This window comes from Acomys minous (genome assembly GCF_964271855.1).
Source record: "Acomys minous genome assembly, chromosome: 1".
NCBI lineage: Eukaryota > Metazoa > Chordata > Mammalia > Rodentia > Muridae > Acomys > Acomys minous.
Genome location: NC_140483.1, coordinates 62,106,501 through 62,124,878, shown reverse-complemented (window position 1 = coordinate 62,124,878; position 18,378 = coordinate 62,106,501). Strand labels below are relative to the sequence as shown.

At 47.5% G+C, this 18,378-nt stretch overlaps 1 protein-coding gene across 2 annotated transcripts in view; it reads left to right on the top strand.

The window, feature by feature from the left end:
* The window catches only part of MGAT5 (alpha-1,6-mannosylglycoprotein 6-beta-N-acetylglucosaminyltransferase), a 280,628-nt gene that overhangs the window by 90,588 nt on the left and 171,662 nt on the right, over window positions 1–18,378 (top strand). Inside the window, exon 3 of one of the 2 annotated variants that reach the window (XM_084785708.1) lies at window positions 10,753–11,143. In XM_084785708.1, coding sequence (XP_084641834.1) covers window positions 10,903–11,143 — 241 coding nt within the window. In that variant the 5' untranslated portion in view covers window positions 10,753–10,902. Of the gene's footprint in view, window positions 1–10,749; window positions 11,144–18,378 lie in introns of both variants that reach the window. The other variant, XM_084785707.1, reaches the window with a different exon arrangement.

Below are 18,378 nucleotides of genomic sequence, written 5' to 3'. Positions count from 1 at the left end.
CCTTTCTAAACCACAAAGCCCAAACGGTGGGCAGTTCCTTGAGTAGGTTTGCCTTAAGGACCACTAATCAGAGTCTGGCTTGGGCGCTGCCTTGGGTCTCCACACTGAATGGATTCTAATGAGAATGTACTCTTGGAGCCAACTTTGTTGTGGACAGAACTTACTTTTCCTTACACAATTAAAGGCTGGGTGATGCGTGTCAAATGAGCACCGTGTAACTTACCACTAGTCACTGCTATTAGCAGATAGACGGTCAGGGTGAAAGTTATAGGGCTGATAAAGTGAAGCCTCAATTCAGATCCTCAGCACCCATATAAAAAAGCCAGGCTCCAGTTTAAGCCTATACTTTTAGTGCTGGGAAGGCAGACACAGGAGAATCCTTGGGGCTTGCTGTCCACTCTGTATAAGGAAGGGGATCAGCAAGCGCAGGGTTCAATAAGAGACAGACCCCATTTTCGAAAACCAAGGTGGAAAGCAGTTGAAGAAGACATCTGGTTTACCTCTGGCCTCTACACTTATGTGTGCATGCACACCTACCATATATGTCACGTCTACAATCCACAGGTACAAAACTTGGATGAGCTTCATAAGCTTTACGATCTTGTATTTATTAAGATTTTAATACTGTCAGACATGAATAGAAACTAAGAGATAATTATGTTGCTGAGGATTGTAGGTGTGTAGTCACATGTATAGGGAAGCCCCAGGGATCCTCTTATCTCTGCCACCCAGTGCTGGAATCGCAAGTACTTACTACTATACCTGGCTTTCTGTGTAGGTACTAGTAACCGAACTTGGTCCTTACACATTCACAGCAAGCACTTACTGACTCAACAGTCTGCCCAGCCCTGGGTGATGATTCTTTTGGCAGCAGTTCTCAACCTGTGGGTCATGACCTCTTTAGGAGTAGAATGACCCTTTCCTAAGGGCCATCTAAGACCGTCAGAAAACATAGATGTTTCCAGTATGATTCATAACAGTAGCAAAATTTACGGGTTTGAAGTATAGCGAAGAAAATCATTTTATGGTTGGGGGGTGTTCAACCACAACACAAGGAACTATATTAAAGCGTTTCAGGGTTAGGAAGGTTGAGAACCACTTCTCTAGGGAGATAATTAGTCTTGAAGACTGATTATTCCATAAGCCAGTGGACATACCCTCACGGGGAGCAGAGAGGTCGCCTCTTAAAATATGATAGGTCCCATTTTGTATCTCCTTAGATAGGAACAATAGGGACGATTAAAGAAACATTTGATAATTTTTCCTGTCCTGACTGTATATTATAATTTTCTAAGGAGAATATATATGAGATACCTCTGTTTGGGCCACACCGCAGGGGACCTGAAGCAATGTCTTTGCTGCATCTGAACCTCTTCCTTTTAGAAGTCGGTCAGGTGAATCTCTCAGTGGGGTTGGGTTGAAGGGCAGGCTACTCGAACTTGAGAACTAATTCATCATTTGTGTGTTCTGCGGGGCCCGGGATGGCAGCAAAACTGACCCAAGGCTGCTGTAATGTAGTGTTCAGTAGACTTGACCTTGGCTGCTTAACTTCTTCTCCAAAGAGAATTCAGACATGGGGTGTTTCGGACCCTGAGCCTGCAGAAGCTGTGTATGACATGTGGCCTGACTGTGTCCTTACTTAAATCATTGGGGTTGGAGAGATGGCTCAGAGGTTAAGGACACTGACTCCTCTTCCAGGGGTCCTGAGTTCAAGTCCCAGCAACCACATGGTGGCTCAAAACCATCTATAGTGTGATCTGATGCCCTCTTCAGGCCTGCAGGTGTGCATGCAGGTAGAGCACTGTATACATAATAATAAATAAATAAATCTTTTTTAAAAAATTAGTGAATCCACCCTAAGCTTCCAATGGCTGTGTCAGGTGTATGTGTGCGAATGCGCACACATGCATATTTCCTTTCATATGCCAGGTGATCCTAATATAGTCTAGTTTTTTGGAAGGCTGTCCTATTTCTAGAGCTAGAACATTCTTCGGATAAGATGGTACCCAGCCCGCCTCCTCCCTGGGTAAGGCAGATGGGCCCTTTTGTAGGATGCCAGGTCACTGAGCAAGCATTCATTAATGGCTTTTCGCTTGATACTATTGCACCCTGTACTTTAGATAATCTTAGTGCTTTCTGTGATGGTTTTCTCTGGGCTGTGCCATTCATGTGTAGTTTTTAACGATAGCTGGCAAGAGTTGGTGAGCGGACAGGTTCCCTTTATGTTGGTTATACAATCCTTTTGTGGCACCGCTGGCCTTTGCCTTTGAGTGGGAGTCTTTTGAGTGGTGTCATTCCTCTCAAATCTCTGCTGATCTCTCCACGTACTGTTCAGCTTCCTCCTCAAAGGGCTTTACTAACCTCTCCTGGTGGTGCCAGCTCCTGGTTCCCTGAGCCAGAAGGAAGCCAGATGACACTCCTGCTTTTTAACTTGTCTGATGAAGCCTCATCCAGATGGGATCTTTTCACAGACTCCTGCCTCTGCCTGCTAAGTTAGGAGCCAGGATCTTTTATTTTTCTTTCCACATACAAAATTTTCAGCTGTACTTGAATCTTTTTATTAACATGTATTAGTTATACATAGTAGGTCCCATTATGTTTCACATATATTTAATATTCATATAAAATAAATTTTAACCATATTTTTTCTCTATTCTCCAGTACCACCCTCCCCCTCAGATCCCATTTTCCAAGCAAACTTCTTTGTACTTTGTTTTGCGTGGGTGCGTTTGTGGTGTGTGTGTGTGTGTGTGTGTGTGTGTGTGTGTGTGTGTGTGTGTACCAGAGTTCACATAGGATTTCCTTTTTTTTTTTTTTTTTTTAAGGGTTTCTTATAGAAGCACAAATGAGGTGTTATTCATAGGAGCATGGACACCTTACCAATGGCTATATCATTGAAGAAAATGTCTCTTCCTCCCCAATCAATTAATTGTAGATTTGTCCTCAGGGAAGGATGGAGCTTTGCAAGCCCCTTCCCCCAGGAGGGGGCGGGGAGCCCTATTGTTAACCTCCCTGAGCCTGGGATGCCTTGGAATAAAGGTCTTTAGTTCAGGCTGGGGGATGGGGTGGGGGTGGGGGTGCGGTGGGTACAATGCTTGGTACAGGTGTGAGGACCTGAGTGTGGACCTCACATATATGTCTGGCAAGCATGGTGGCCCACCTGTAACCTCAACATCTGTGAGGCAGAATCACAGGGTCCTGGGACAAGATGGTTAGTCAGACTTGGCAGATTGGCAGGTCTGGATAAAGTGCTTGACATCCACCTTGGGACTCCAGGGGCACACATGTACACACTCAAGTTTTTTGTTTGTTTGTTTGTTTTGTTTTGTTTTATTGTCTCGGTTCAGGTGTGTACAGCCTGAGGCCTGCAGGCACCGTGCGTCCCAGAACAACCATGAATACAACCTAATACAAAATTGTAAACTTTTGGTGGCGGTGGTTTGAGGCAGAGTTTCTCTGTGTGGCCCTGGCTGTCCTTGAACTCTGTCTGTGGACCAGGATGGCCTCTGCTGGGATTAATGGTGTGTGCCACCAGTGCCCAGCCAAAATTGTAAACATACATACAATATTTTGAGGTATGTGTGCGTGCGTGAGTGTATGTGCGCATGTATGCACACGCATGTGTGTGTGTGCATGTGTGTGGTGTGTGTGTGTGCATGAGTGTGTGTGCATGTGTGAATGTGGTGCGTGTGTGTATGTTTTCCCCTGATTTGTTTTTTGTAACTCAATTGCACTGTTAGGTTCCTGAGTCTAAAGTTTGTAGACGAGGAGGTCTGTTGCCATGCCAAACGGTCGGGAATATTTTTGGCATTCTTGGGGGCTGCTGTGGCTTCACATTGTGTGAGTGGGATATTCTGTCAAGTATGAATAACTCATGGTTCCTGTGAGTGGAACTCACATAACACGGGGAAGTTACAGACGACAAGGTGGTGACAGCTTTCTGCTCACCTTCGTCCTCTTTTTCCTGTCCACCCAGGAGGCTGCATGAGAGAGATGACAGACTCCAAAACTTCTGGTCGCTGCCCCTCCACTTACATAAGTGGAGGCCCACAGTGTGAGTGGCTGGGCAGCATCCAGTCAGAGTCAGACAAGGCAGGGGAGATAGGAAGGTGTGTTAAGGATCTTTGAAAACATGTTGTCTTTTATTTTAGAGTTGCATTTATTTGTGGGGGTTTTTGGGGGGTGGGTGTGGCAGTCAGAAGAGAATTTGCTGGAGTTGGGCCTCCTTCTTCCATTCTATGGATCCTGGTGATCAAAGCCAGGTTATCAGCCTTGGAGGCAAGCACCTTTACCCACCTAGCCATCTCATTAGCCCTGAGAATGTATGTTAAATAAAAAGGAAATGTTTGTGGTTTCTCCAGAACCTTTGAAAAGTCATTTGGAACACAGGGTGAAAAACAGTAGCTTGGTTCTCTAGACTCAGCCCTAGGCACCCAAGTTTTAAAATATTGTATGGTTCTAGAATGCTCTGCATTTTAGCCATGGGTAGAATAAAGGTACGTAGATCAGAGCGTTCCATGTGTTTGCTGTGTTTAAGGTTTTTTTTTCCCCCCACCGGCTTCCTGCTGTCGTCTCCCTGTGGCCCTCCTTAGATGACAGTGGAGGCACAGCGTCTATAAATGGTTCCCTTGCTTGTTCATTTTCTGTTCCTGTAATTTATATGTACTGTGTGTGCATGCATGTGTACACTCACATATGGAAGCCAGAGGCCAGCCTTAGATGATGTTCCTTGGATTCTGCCCACTTGATTTATTATAAACTTCTTCCCCTGTGTGAAAGGCCAAGCACCACAGCACAGATGGGAAGGTCAGAGGATAAGAGTCGGACCTGTCCTTCCACCTTTCTATGAGTTCTGGGGACCAAATTCAGGTTGACATGATCGCAAAGCAAGGACCTTTACTGCTTGACCGTCTATCCCCCTGGCTTCCTCATTCTTTGAAATAGGTTCTCTCAGTTGCCAGGAGCTTAGCTATTTGGCTGTGCCAGAATCAACACGTGCGCCGCCACTCCTGGCTTTTTATGGTGTGTTCTGGGGAATCACACCTAGCTCCTCATGTTTACAAAGCCTTCTGAGCCATCTCCCCAGCCAGGATTCCTTACCTTTCAGGACCTCACAAGAGCCTGGAGGAAAGTTAAAGCAAGACCGTGTTGTTGGACAGTAGATAAGGCCCCCTGGGATTTCCCTTTGGATCCCAGGGTTGATGGGTTCTGCTACTCTGGGGACCTGGGAGGGTGGATGCAGGAGCTGAGGTTGAGCCAAGACACTGGAGATGTGGGTGTGGGTTGTAAAGCTAACATAGGTGAGCACAGATGGTTCTAGAAACCCTGAGTGCTCTGGGAGAGAATGAAGATAAAGGTGGGTCTGTTAGCCAAGTAAAGATAGGTAGGAAATGATCCAGGCGGTGCAGGTTAGAAGCATGGACTTGACTGAGTTAGAGCAAGCGATGCAAAGTGGACAGTGTTGTTTGTGGGGCACAGGGTTGTCTGGTGGGGCTCAGGGCTAGTGTTGGCTTCAGTGATGGATGAACGAGCATCCCTAGCTTTATCCATCCTCTCTAGGGCCAGGAACTGATTCAAAGAGATGGAGCCTGAAGGACCTGCTTGGTCAGTGGGGTTCTCACTGCCATGGGCTGGGCAGCTTTTCAACAGTGTCCTTACCCGAGTAGCCTCTGCCAGGCAAGGTGTGCCAGGAGCCGCCTGGAGCAAGGCCTGGGAGGTGGACGCTGAAGTGGTAAGAGTGGCCACACCTGAGGAACTGGAGGCAAATGGCTCCATGAGTGTTCTGTTGCTAGGCTTGTGGTCAGCCCTTTGTGATGACACAATGTGGTGTTCTTTTCTGGACCATGGAAGATGGGGAAAGAGGAGAGAGGTTGGAAGGGACACAATCCATCATAGCAGGGAAGGCAGAGTGGCAGGAAGGTGAAGCAAAGTTCCTGGTCAATTTGTTTATGCACTTAGAAATTTGAGAGCAGGGAGTAAACCAATCCTGTCTCTGAAATCTCAAAGCCCACATCCGTTGATCCACTTTCTACAACATGACACCACCTCCTAACACAACCTTTCAAATAGCAGCGCCAGCCGAGCACTAGTGTTTTAACACGTGAGCCTGTGGAAGACATGTTTTATTATAGCACATCAGCCCATTACACCCGACTTTAGATCCTCTAAGGAACCCCAAATACTTAAGGTATCCCTTCCAGCCATCCCTGCACCCCATTCTCCACCCACTCAGCCCCCAACAGCTTCTGCATTGCTCCTGATTCTTTTGCCTACTTTAGAAGTTTTGTATAAGTGGGACCATACAATACATGGTTTCTAATGACCTTTTCTTTTTCACTTAGCAGACTGTTCTTCAGTCATGCATGTAGCACCATTGATTTTTTTTTTTCCTTTTTCCATCTATAAATACTATTGCATGGTTTGTATATTCCAGTTTGGCCTGCCAGTTGATCGGTTGATGGTCATTTGTGGGTTTTGTTTGTTTATTTACTTTTTACTTTTAGTCTCTTGTAAAAAGGCATCTGAGAAACTTTGTATTCAAGTTTTGTTTTGTTTTGCTTTGCTTTTTTGAGTCAGAGGTCTCACCATATAGTCCTGACAGGCCCAGAACTAGCTATGTAGGCCAGGCTGGCCTCAAACACACTGAGACATATCTCTTCTTCCCAAGTGCTGGGATTAAAAGTGTCCTGCACCAGGCCTGATACAAGGTTTGTTTTCTTTTTAAATGTGTGGGACATCATGTTTTCATTTCTCTAGCTAGAACTCCAGAGCACAGAATGGCCTGGAACTCCCCATGTAGGGATTTGAGGAGCCATTCGTGCTGGTTTCTCTCTCTCCCTTCCCATCCCTCCCTCCCTTCATTTCTTTCTTTTTGGTTTTTCAAGGTAAGTTTTCTCTTGTAGTCCTGGCTGTCCTGGACTCTTGTAGACCAGGCTGGCCTTGAACTCAAAGAGATCCTCCTGCCTCTGCCTCCAAGGCGCTGGGATTAAAGGCGTGCACGGCCATGTCCAGCTACCCTCTGTATTTCTATTACCACCATCCTAATGGGCACAAAGTGTTATCTTATTGCCTCTGTGCCTTGTATTTCCTTTTGCCCAATGATTAAAGACTTTGAATGTATTTGTGTGCTTTTCTTCTTTTTTGATTAGAACTGGCATGTGTCCTTCACAAAGATTTTACTATCTTGAGAAGGAATAAATGAAAGAGGGTAGTACTAGTCTTTTAGGAAGTAGGGTATACAAATAATACATGTTAGCATGATTTTGTTCTGTTCTGTTTTTCTTATATATATGTGTGGGTGCATGTTCATGTGTGTGTGTGTGTGTGTGTGTGTGTGTGTGTGTGTGTGTGTGTGTGTGTCGTTGCAGATGCACATACATGTAGAAACCTGAAATTAGCCTCTGGTATTGTTTCAATGCAGCCAACCAACCATCTTGTTTTTTAGAAACAGGGTCTCTCAATTGCTGTGTAGGGTAGGTCTCAGGGATCAGACTGTTTCCCTGACCCTGGGGTTAGAAGCTTACCATCATGCCCAGAGTTTTGTGTGGGTTTGAGGTCTAGAACTCAAGTCTTTATGATTGCAAAGCAAGCACCTTTGTTTACTGATCTATCTCAAAGTCCTAGGTCATTAATAAAAACAGACTTGGCGCAGACTTTATTAGCATGAATGCCTGCAGTGATCACTCTTGGTCTGAGGTCTTTCTCCGGCATGTCTGTTACTGCTGATCAAGTCCTTCCCTGGGACCAAAGTTGAGGAAGGATCTTGCTCTAAAGCCTCTCATCCTACAATTACTCTGAGATGGGGGTGTCTCCTCAGTGAGACCCCCTGAAGTCATACTTTCTGCTTTCCTCATGGGAATCACGGTGGTGAATTGTAACGTGATTCTCCGTGTATTGCTGACAGATTTTCTGTTATTTCACATTCTGTGTTCTGTGAGGGAAAAGAACATTCCTGGAAATTCTTTCATTGCTTATAATTAGAGCCCTCAAGTGCTCTGAACTCCCTTTAGCTAAGCCTTTGGACTCCAAATGGGCCCCTCTCTGAGTGACTTGATTCTTTTCCGGTTGCTGGGATACAGTTTGCTGAACAAGGCTTGGCTTACGGTCTGTCGTGGTGGTGGGTAACTCAGGGTGGCAGAAGCTGACAGCAGCCACTAGCATCACTCCCACAGTCTGCGACAGGGAAGGATGAAGGCTAGCTCATGTCCTCCATTGCCTGCAGTCCAGGATCCCAGCCTAAGGAATGGTGCTGCCCACGGTTAAGATGGGTCTTTCCACATTGATCGGTGTATGAGATAACCCCCCAAGACACCCACCTCCCAAGGCAATTCCACATCCTGTCAGGTTGACAGTGAAAAGAAACCTCTCACCGAGCTGGAAGAATTTCAACTAGGCTACCTCAGTCATCATCTTAACCCCGCCCCGGCCCGGAATGTACCATCTGGGCAGTTCTGAGCTTTCCAAAGCAAAGGGTCAGAAGTCTTCGACCTTCTGCCAAAGCCCTGGTGTTTGCTGTACTTTCTGCTCTTGCCCTTCCTGTGGCTTAACCCGCTACAGCCTTCCTTCACCCCTTCAGCAGGGTTAAGTGGGAAAGCAGAGCGGGACATCCTGCCCACAAGTTTATAGGTTATCTTGTTGGCAGTTCAAGATCTGTGCTAAAACAGTCAAGAGAACGTTACCGGAAGGCCCCCTCTCTTGGGTATGGCACCCTGCTTACATGGCCTGGGAAAGTCAGTCCCCTCAGATCCGAGGTGAATAGGAGTGTACGTCATCGAGGATGAAGTGCTGTGAAGGTGGGAGCTCCATCTTGTTCACACTCGGTCCCCAGGCCTGGGAGTGGCAGGTACTCAGTGTGTCTGCACTTGGGGACCACATGAGAAAAGGGAAGGAGGAGGACCCCATTCTGCCTGCACCATTTGGAAGGCCTTAACTCAGTGTGTCTGCACTTGGGGACCACATGAGAAAAGGGAAGGAGGAGGACCCCATTCTGCCTGCACCATTTGGAAGGCCTTAACTCAGTGCCATCATGCCCCCAAGGCAAGGACGTGTAGCTGTCACATTTGTTTATGTGTATGTATGGGTGCTTGCCTGTGTGTTAGTCTGTGCATCATCTGTATGCCTGGTGCCCTTGGAGGCCAGAAGAGGACATTACATCCCCTGGAGCCATTAGATACTTTATTGTGCCCCTGGGGTTGTTGTCTGCCTGTTTTGTCTTTTAAATTTTTCTTTCTTTCTTTCTTTCCTTCCTTCCTTCCCTTCCCTTCCTTCTTTTCTTTCTCTTTATTTTGTGTGCATGTGTCATGTGCATGTAGGGCATATGAGCTTCAGTGTGTATGGGCATACATGTGTGCAGATGAATGTGAAGACCCAACGTTGGTGTCACTCTCCACTTCCTTTGTTGTGGCAGAGGCTCTGGAACTCAGGGCCTGTCAATTTACTTAGCCATAGCTAACCGTCTGTCTTGGGCTCCCCTGTCTCTGTTTTCAAAGTGCTGGGGATTACAGATGGCTGCCACCCCTACCCAGCTTTACATGTCTGGTCTTTGCACGGAATGTGAGGTCTTTAGCCACTGAGGCATCTGGCATGGTTCCCTCTCCCTCGCCCCCTCCCCTCCTCCTCCAACTCCTATGTAACCAAGGATAACCTTGGATTTCTGATCCTCCTGCCCCACCTACTAACTGGCTTGCTGGGGATTACCTATCCCCTAAAGGCCCTAAAGGCAGGGCTTTACCTATGCCAGGAAGTATTTTACTGCCTGAGCTATGTCCCCAGACCTAGTCATTGACTTTTCTGGGCAAACCCATCAGTAGAGAGCACTGGCCCTGTTGTCTGCTGCTCTCAGACGGGAGGTGAACGCTTTCACATTGGAGCTCTGCCCTTGAACTTTTCATTCTGCTTCTTGCCACCGACAGACAGTGAAAGTGAGAACCACAGAGAAGCAGCCAGTCAGCTGGGTGCCTTGGGTTTCCTGTGCAGCAGGCGCGCAAGCCTGTGAGGTGCGGCTTTTGCTTTAGAGCACTGGGGCAAAGGCTGGGGGGGCGGGGGGAAGCTCTGTGATAGAAGGAATACTTCCTATGCACGCTGGCTTTGATCTCTAGCATCACCAACACAAAGCTAGAACACAAAGGTGACAGCTGTGCCTCTGGCATCTTTCTCTCCTGGGTGCTTGGGAGTGGCACCTGGCAGAGCCATTTACCCTGGAACAATGAGCGCGACATGCAGCCATGCTTAAATAACACAGGACCATCTCCCCTTTCCTTTTTAACACTGAGGACACATCCACTCTGTCGAACACCTCTCAAGCTGTACGCACAAACTTTGCTCCAAGCGCGGAATGACTCCCTAAGCTAACACAAGCACAAAGTACAAAGTGGTCCCAGAACTCTGCTCCCTCAAGCCTCGCAATTCTATTCTGTCAGGCCTCGCAATTCTTTTCTGACAAGCGATGACTTATCCTTCCATCTCCTTTGTACCTTGCAAAGCAAGCTTCCTGTTTTGAGGTCAGTCTAGAAGGGGAATAGTCTCACTATACAACCTGTGTCCACACACTCCCCGGATGCACACTCCCCCCCCAGTGTGTTTGTACAGCTTTATGCTGTATCAGAATTCTCTCCTGGGCTCCCCCATCAGCTCATTACGCTAAGACAGGAGTGGGCATTTCAGGGAAAGCTATCTCAGTGCTGTTATAGCTCCTGACGGCTGTGTTTCATTTGTTCCGACCACGTTGCTAACTATCTTCCTCCTCCACAGCAGAATGGAAGCCAGGCAAGGAGATCAGCTGACTCAGGAGCCGGAGTGAGAGCGAGCGACGAGGCACCCTCTGCCCCGGTCTGCACCATGAACTTGCCTTCACCTTCTGCGTGTTGAGAGCCGAGGGAGGGGTGCATTGCTAGAGAGAGAGAGATGGCTTTCTTTACCCCCTGGAAGTTGTCCTCTCAGAAGCTGGGCTTTTTCCTGGTGACTTTTGGCTTCATATGGGGGATGATGCTCCTCCACTTCACCATCCAGCAGCGGACTCAGCCCGAGAGCAGCTCCATGTTGCGGGAGCAGATCCTCGACCTCAGCAAAAGGTACATCAAGGCACTGGCGGAAGAAAACAGGAACGTGGTGGACGGACCATACGCTGGTGTCATGACCGCTTACGGTGAGTGCTGTGGCATGGGCATGGGTCGATCCACTGAGCATGCCTAGCTTTAGAAGGGACCCCTGACGCTCCCATGTGTGGGCTTGCTAGGGATTGGAGATCCACTGTTTATGGGCAGTGATTACATTGATTTGTGTATGTGTATCATTTTCGTACGTGTTTTTATGTATGTGAATGTGGGTGTGCACATGTCAGAGGTTAACCTTGGGTGTGAGTCCTTCCGTTTTACCTGGTCTGCAACGAAACCTCTTGTTGGCAGCTGCATGCTGGGCTAGTTGCCTCATCTCTGCCTCCCATCTTTGTGTAGGCACACTGGGATTGTATGTGCATGTTGCTGATGCTGGCTTTATGTGGATTCAGGGGATCTGAACTCAGGTCCTTGCACTTGTCCAGCAAGCTCTCCCACCCCCCCCAGAACCAGCCCCCCAACTCATAGCTGTGTTTTTAGAAAGGTAAAGCAGTACTCTTTGTGGGACACCCCACTCCAGACACTCAGAATATTCGAGCTCTCTGGGTTGTGTTTGCAGCTAGTCCCCACTCTGTCAACAACAGTGTGCTCGGGGAGTGAAGGTAAACATTTTCATTATCTGTCCCTAAACAAAATGCAATTAGATACAGCGGAGGGGGACCAGGTAGGGAGGATGATGTTTCACATGCCATTAAGGTCAGTGTTGAGCTGATGAACTGCCCTGAAGCTTTAATATTTGATTGCCCAGACTTTATTGCTCCTGTCTTTAATTTTGCTCAACTCCAAACAAAACAAAACAAAACAATTTCTTATACTCATTACTCATTTTCAGATGCCTCAAAAAAAATTTTTTTTTAAACAACACATGTGGGCTGGGAATAGAGCTTAGCTTACCTGACATGCATAGAGCCTCTGGGTTGAATCTGGGCATGGTGGCACACGCCTGAAACCCTGCCGGTACTAATGGCAAGGAGATCAGATTTTCATGGTCATCCTCAGCTATGTAGAGTATCTGAGGCTAGCCTGGGCTACATAGACATTGTTTAAATACATACATACATACATACGTACATACTATATTTAACTGTTTTTTCCTGGTTTGTTTGTTTGTTGGTTTGTTTGTTTGTGTTTTTGAGACAGGGTTTCTCTATGTAGCCTTGCCTGTCCTGGAATAACTTTGTAGACCAGGCTGCCCTCAAACTCATAGCGATCTACCTGCCTCCCTGATTTTTGGGATTAAATGTGTGTCCAGCCACACCTGATATAATAATATATATTAAATATAATATTATATATACACACACACAGTTTTTAGATACATAAAAATAATGTATGTAAATATATCTTATTTTCTTTTAGCAAAAGTTATGCTTAATTTAGAAAAGAGTTCACTGCATAGACAGAAAGACAAAAGAAAGAAAAATCAGATAAAAGTGTCCTCTATGCAGTACACACAATTAACATTTAGTATATAACTTTTGCATAAGGTTTTGTTGTTGTTGTTGTTATTATTACTACTACTACTATTACTATTATTACTACGATTACTACTATTGTGTGTGCATGCCCATTCATGTATCTGGGTGCGTGCGCCATTGCACATAGTGGAAGTCCAGGACAGCCTTTAGGAGTTGGTCCTCTCCTTCCTCCGTATGGATTGTAGGGATAGAACTCAGGCTATCAGGCTCGCGTGGCTAGCACCTAAACTCTCTGTGCCTTCTTATCTGACCCTGAAGGTACAAAAATGCTCGTAATAAAACATATATTGCAGGTGGGATTTGGGTCACACTGTCTTGGAGATTATGTCTCCCAGGATGCCCTGTGGTCACTGAGTCTCCAGAATGACCCAGGCTTCTAGAGGGGCCAGCTCTTGTTATTTGCCAAAGTGAGCCATCAAACCTAGGCTTCGGGGGACCTAGCGTTTGGGACTCTCGCTGTAGGTGGCATGCTGGGGTGCTGTCGGAGAGCTGCTATTCTGCTCTGTAGTGTCGTCCAGGACATGCCCCCAAGAACATAAAATTCACGTGACGATTAGAACGCATGCAGCTGTGGGCTGAGCTTGGGCAGCTGGTGTGAAGACACAAGGACCCACGCGCTCCACAGGGCTCCGTTCTGTAGTGTATGTGTCTGTGAAGAGAAGGTGGCCACAGCTGGGGAGCTGCCGTGTTCTTTTCTCCGCTCTTAGGAGCAGGATGGCCACGCTATCTGCTTTTAGTGTGTCTCTTCAAGATTTGCCAGAAATAATCATGGGGGATGGCTCAGTTGCCATGCAACTCACGAGGACCTGAGGTTGACTTACCAGCACCTCTGTAAAAAGTCAGTGTGAGGAGGTGCTGGCTTTTCATATGTCTAAATAAAATGTCTGGTTTTTATGTCATGTAGTAAAACCATGACACTCCATTCTGTGTGCCAGTGTCTAAGAGCAAACCCAAGGTGCCCAGCCATACAAGTCAAATGACTCATTGCCTTGACTTAGGTCATCTGTCGGTTTCAAAGATCAGTGTCTACCAGGGACAAACAACTAACACTGAATATTGGTGTTGCACTTCATGTTACCTGCAGTGAATGCTGTTTTAATGGCTTTAATCCTGCATGTAGCTGTTACACCTTTGTTTGGAAAGGACAGCAACTTAGCAGTAATGTCCTCTAATCAGCAGTTTATTAAACGTTTTCTGTGGGTAAGACAAACACAAGAGTTAGATGTTTCTAGACTTGTGATTTTACAGTTGTTTGTATTCAGAGTATAGGCATCCTTGATATATTCCAGAGAAAATGCATCTGGTCTTAGCTTTTCTAGGTGTGTGTGTGTGTGTGTGTGTGTTTTAAAAGTAACCCAGGACTGGGGAGAGAGAACTTACCAGAGGACATGAGGACCTGCATTCAATCCCCAGAAGCTATGTTAAAAAACAAACAAACAAACAAACAAACCAAAACCAAAAGTCTCAGGCATAGTTGGTGAACAGTTGGTCCTATGTATTGAGGAGCTGTGTCTAGTAGCTACAGGAATCCTATTAGGAATCTGAAATAAACTTTTCATCTAAGACAGGAGTGAGAGGGGAATGAGAGAGAGAGACAGAGAGAGAGGAGGGGGTATGTGTAAAAATTACCAAAAATGGATTATGCCCACTTTGTATGTTCTTTATGTGTACTGTTGTCAGCGAGTGGGAGAGTGGAAAACCTCTCCTGCCATTCCCACAGCGGAATGTCTTCATATGCTCTAAATAGAGCTTTGATGGTTGGCAAAATTTAGTAGTTGATTTTTATCATCTTTAATGCCTTAGAATCCCGGCTTACAGAGCCTAGAGCAGGAGTGTTGAGCAAGGTTAGGCCTGTGGGCCAAATTCAGATGGCCTCTTATTGGTGCAAATAAAGTTTTATTGGCACATGGCTACTCTTAATTGTTTATAACAGATTCGATTACTTAGAAACATGGTGAGCAGGAAGGACACGGTGGCAAACACCTGTAATCCCAGCACTCTGTGAGTTCGAGGCCAGCCTGGTTTACAGAGTGAGTCCAGGACAGGCAAGGCAGAAAAATCCTGTTTGGAAAAACCGAAAAGAAAAGAAGGAAGAAACCTGGTGTCACCAACAGGCATCTTACACTTCTGAAACTTCTGAAACCTTCTAATTCATTCTTGCTCGGTCACCAGAGCCAGTTCCCTGGTCATGTCCCTGAAGGATTCAGCAACTACCCAGGATTCCTTTGGTTTGAGAATGTGAGCAACTTAGAGCTAGTGCCCGAATCCTCCTTGCTGCCCAATTTTGTAAAGAAAGTTTATGAGACTACAAATGTATGAGTCACTGGAGGAAATGGATGACGCTGTTTCCGAGGTCCAGTCCACTGAGGCCTCAGCCTAGTACCCTGTTATTTTAACATGAAATACCTGTATGTGAAAGACATATTATCTGCATGTCGGGAACCTTTGGGGGTACAAGTTAATTGTTGCAGAATTCTTGGTTTCACCAGGAGAGGCTTCAACCTCTCTCTGCGGTGAAGTGCTCCTTTCCACCCACATCGCCACAGTTTTCCCTGTTTTTCAATCTTGCTCCAGTTCTTAAGAACTAAGAAACAGAAAGCAGAATGAAAAGAGACTTCTGAGCTCCTTTTGGGTCTTGGTCACTCAGATGTGTTGCTGGAAGGTCCCCAGCAGCCTGTGCAGAACAGTGGGAGCATTCATCCTTGGGGTGATGAGGGCGTTGGCTCCCGCCTTCCAGCCACACCTGCTTATATCAGGCCAGCACAGTGTGGACTGGGCCTGTCAGGCCATCAGAGATGCTGGCACTCACACCAGTCAATGCTGTTCTCGTTTCTCAGGTGACCCAATCTTTCTCAGGCTGCTTGACCCAAATTCCCATCCCCAGAGGCATGCTCTTACCTAAGGGCAGACCTGGGCCACTTGAACTCTCTCCTTTTGAAAATGAAGTACACTAGGTCCCCTCTGTGGTCTAGCTACATCTTAGGTGACCCCGTCTCATCTTCCAGCCTCTCTGGATGCTGGGGGATTTTACTCCGGGGAACTTCCTAGCTCAGACTAACAGAGCTGTGAGCTTCTCCTAGCCAACTCCCACCCCAGACCACTTGCCTGCTGCCTGGCTTCTCTTGGCCTCCGGGTTCTGTAGCCTGTTTTGTCTTGGACTCTGCCTGACTTCTCGCTGCTGAGTTTTGAAGCCCTAAACTGACTGGGTCTCATCCTTCGAGACTGGCGGGCTGTGAGGGGCTGTCTTTGCTGGCTGGTTGTGTCCCTAGCAGCTTTCTCAGCTCTGTGTATATGGGAGGAGAAGACTTTTTCTGCACCTGTGAATGCCCTGCCCTTGATTGTAGCAGGAGAATATCAGAGCAATTGCTTCTTCCCTGGGGCACAGGGGGGAGAAAGAGCTCAGGGGAAATTTGGTTTAAACCACCCCCAAAATTCCAGAGGGGCTAGAGCGATGGGTCAGCAATTAGGGGTGCTTTCTGTTCTTCCAACATTGTTCCTTGGTGGCTTAACCACCTGTACCTCCAGCTCCAGAGGCTCCAGTACTCGTGTGCACATACCTACACACACACACACACACACACACACACACACACACACACACACACCTCTTTCAAATAAAAATGGCTGAGGGACTTGAGTGGTGAAAGAAAGTACCTCTCCTGAACTGTATATTTTAATTAACTTATTTTCATTATTAGCTTTCCTTATGGTATTTTCAACATAGTTCATTTTGGTTGATTCTCCTCCCCTCTTTTCTTCCTCGTGCTTCTGTTTTTGTCCCTTCCGTCCCCCACCACCCGGCCTCCTTTCTGCCTTCATGTCACCGGCATCTGTTGCCCTTCCCAACCCTCAACACCTATTTTCCCTCACCTCACGATCCCCTTTCTAGTCTCTTAGCCTACACTTATGCGCACACCTTCACATGCATACATTAATAGCATATATGTATGTATATATGTGCATATACATATATACATTAAAGGTTAGGCTCTGTATACGGGGAGGACATATAATATTTGTCTTTCTGAGTCTACATCACCTCACTTAATACGGTAGCACCCAGAGCCACTCACTTCCCACAACCTCCATTTCTCTAGCAGGTGAGTAAATCCCCTTGTGTGTATGTGCCATGCTTCCATTCTGCATTCATGTGTTGATGGACGGCTGACAAACATGGCCACTCAAGCGTCTCTGTGGTAGGATAGAGTCCTGGGCACAGTGTATAGCGGCATGGCAAAAGGACGGGTGGACCAAGGGGAGGTTGAGGCAAAGAACGCCCAGCAGGATGCAGATACACGCCAGGGATACTAGAGGGCCCACCTGCTGCCGGGGCGCAGAGCCCGGTGTGAAGGAACGGAGGGGAGGGGTCCTGTGGAGAGGAGTGCTGGAGGTGTACCTGGGAGGGGGCTGAGGGGGCTGAGGGGGCTGAGGATGGAGGAGGCACAGTCAGGTGTGGGGAGGCAGCTCTGTCTGCGCTTTGGTCAGCACCCCTCAGTTCCTTAGGCTGGTGGTGCCTCTCCAGCTCAGATAGTTATGTCCAGGGTATTGGCTCCACTCTACACTGCGCACTCCCAGGTGACTCTCTGAACATTTCTAGGGGTTTCCTTTCCAGTCTCCCATGACAAAGGAGGAAGTGAGAGGGGACAAACTTGCAAGCCTGGAGAGGTGCTTTTTGGGTTTGGTTGTCGCTGTTGCCTCTCTTGTTACCAAGAGGGCCAAGGGCACTGTCATGGGAACGAGGACTTCTGTGGAGGCTCCTGGAAAACTACCAGGGCAGAAGCTGACTGTCCCTGCCCTTGAAGGAAAAATACATTGTTGCTGCAGTGAGACTGGTAGGGGAGAGAGAGGCTCCTGGACTTGTCTGAGGAGACCTTGCTCTCTCTACAAGGCTACAGTTTGTGTGGTTAAGGGAAGGGCTGCTTGGCGCTCTTGGAACCTAAAAATGGAGCTCTTTGGAGCTTAGGGTGTTTCCTTCTGTCCTGGACATTCAGCCACACAGTTCTGTCAAAGACACCACTCCGGAGCACAGCAGCACAATGTGAAGATTGAAGAGAGGGAGAGGGAGAGAGGGGGGGGAGGGAGGGAGGGAGGGAGGGAGGGAGGGAGAGAGAGAAGAAGAAGGAGGAGGAGAAGAGGGAGGGCAGGAAGGAGAGAGGGAGGGAGAGAGAAAGAGGCACATCTTCCTCCCTATTGTTGAAAAAATTTTCCCGTATTGGGCCTGAGGGAAGGATCCATGTCAGGGCTCTTCCGTTCCCTGGTATGCAGAGCCCGCCATGATCATGTCTCTTTTCACACCTGTGTCACAATGCCTTTTCCCTCTCAGAACAAGCTGGGCAGAGCTCTTGCCACGGTGAGCCCCTGAGAAGTCCCCTGCCATCCTCACCCCTGTTCCGGGTCTTAGATGAGCGTTTTCGAAGGTGCTGGCCTCTGTGTCTTCTTCACTCTGACCTTCTCGCTCACTCTTAGTGTCTGAGAAGTCTGTCAGACCTCCTCACAGGAAGCCCACCCCACCGTGGCTCTCATCCCTTCCTACTTGGGAGGCCACCTACCAGCATGGAGTTTCTGTATTTGCAGGCCATCTTTCTCACCCTCGTAGACCTAGACAGCAAACACATCTGGACTGTGCCCCCAGGCTTTGCCCAGCACATAGTAGGAGCTGGGTATGAGTAGTGACGCCCCATCCCCCATGACCACAGCTTCTGTGTCTATCCGTGTGGCCACCCGACAGCTGGGATGAATGTGAGAACCACAGTCCTGTTTTTAGCGAGGCAGGAAGTGGAAGAAATTCC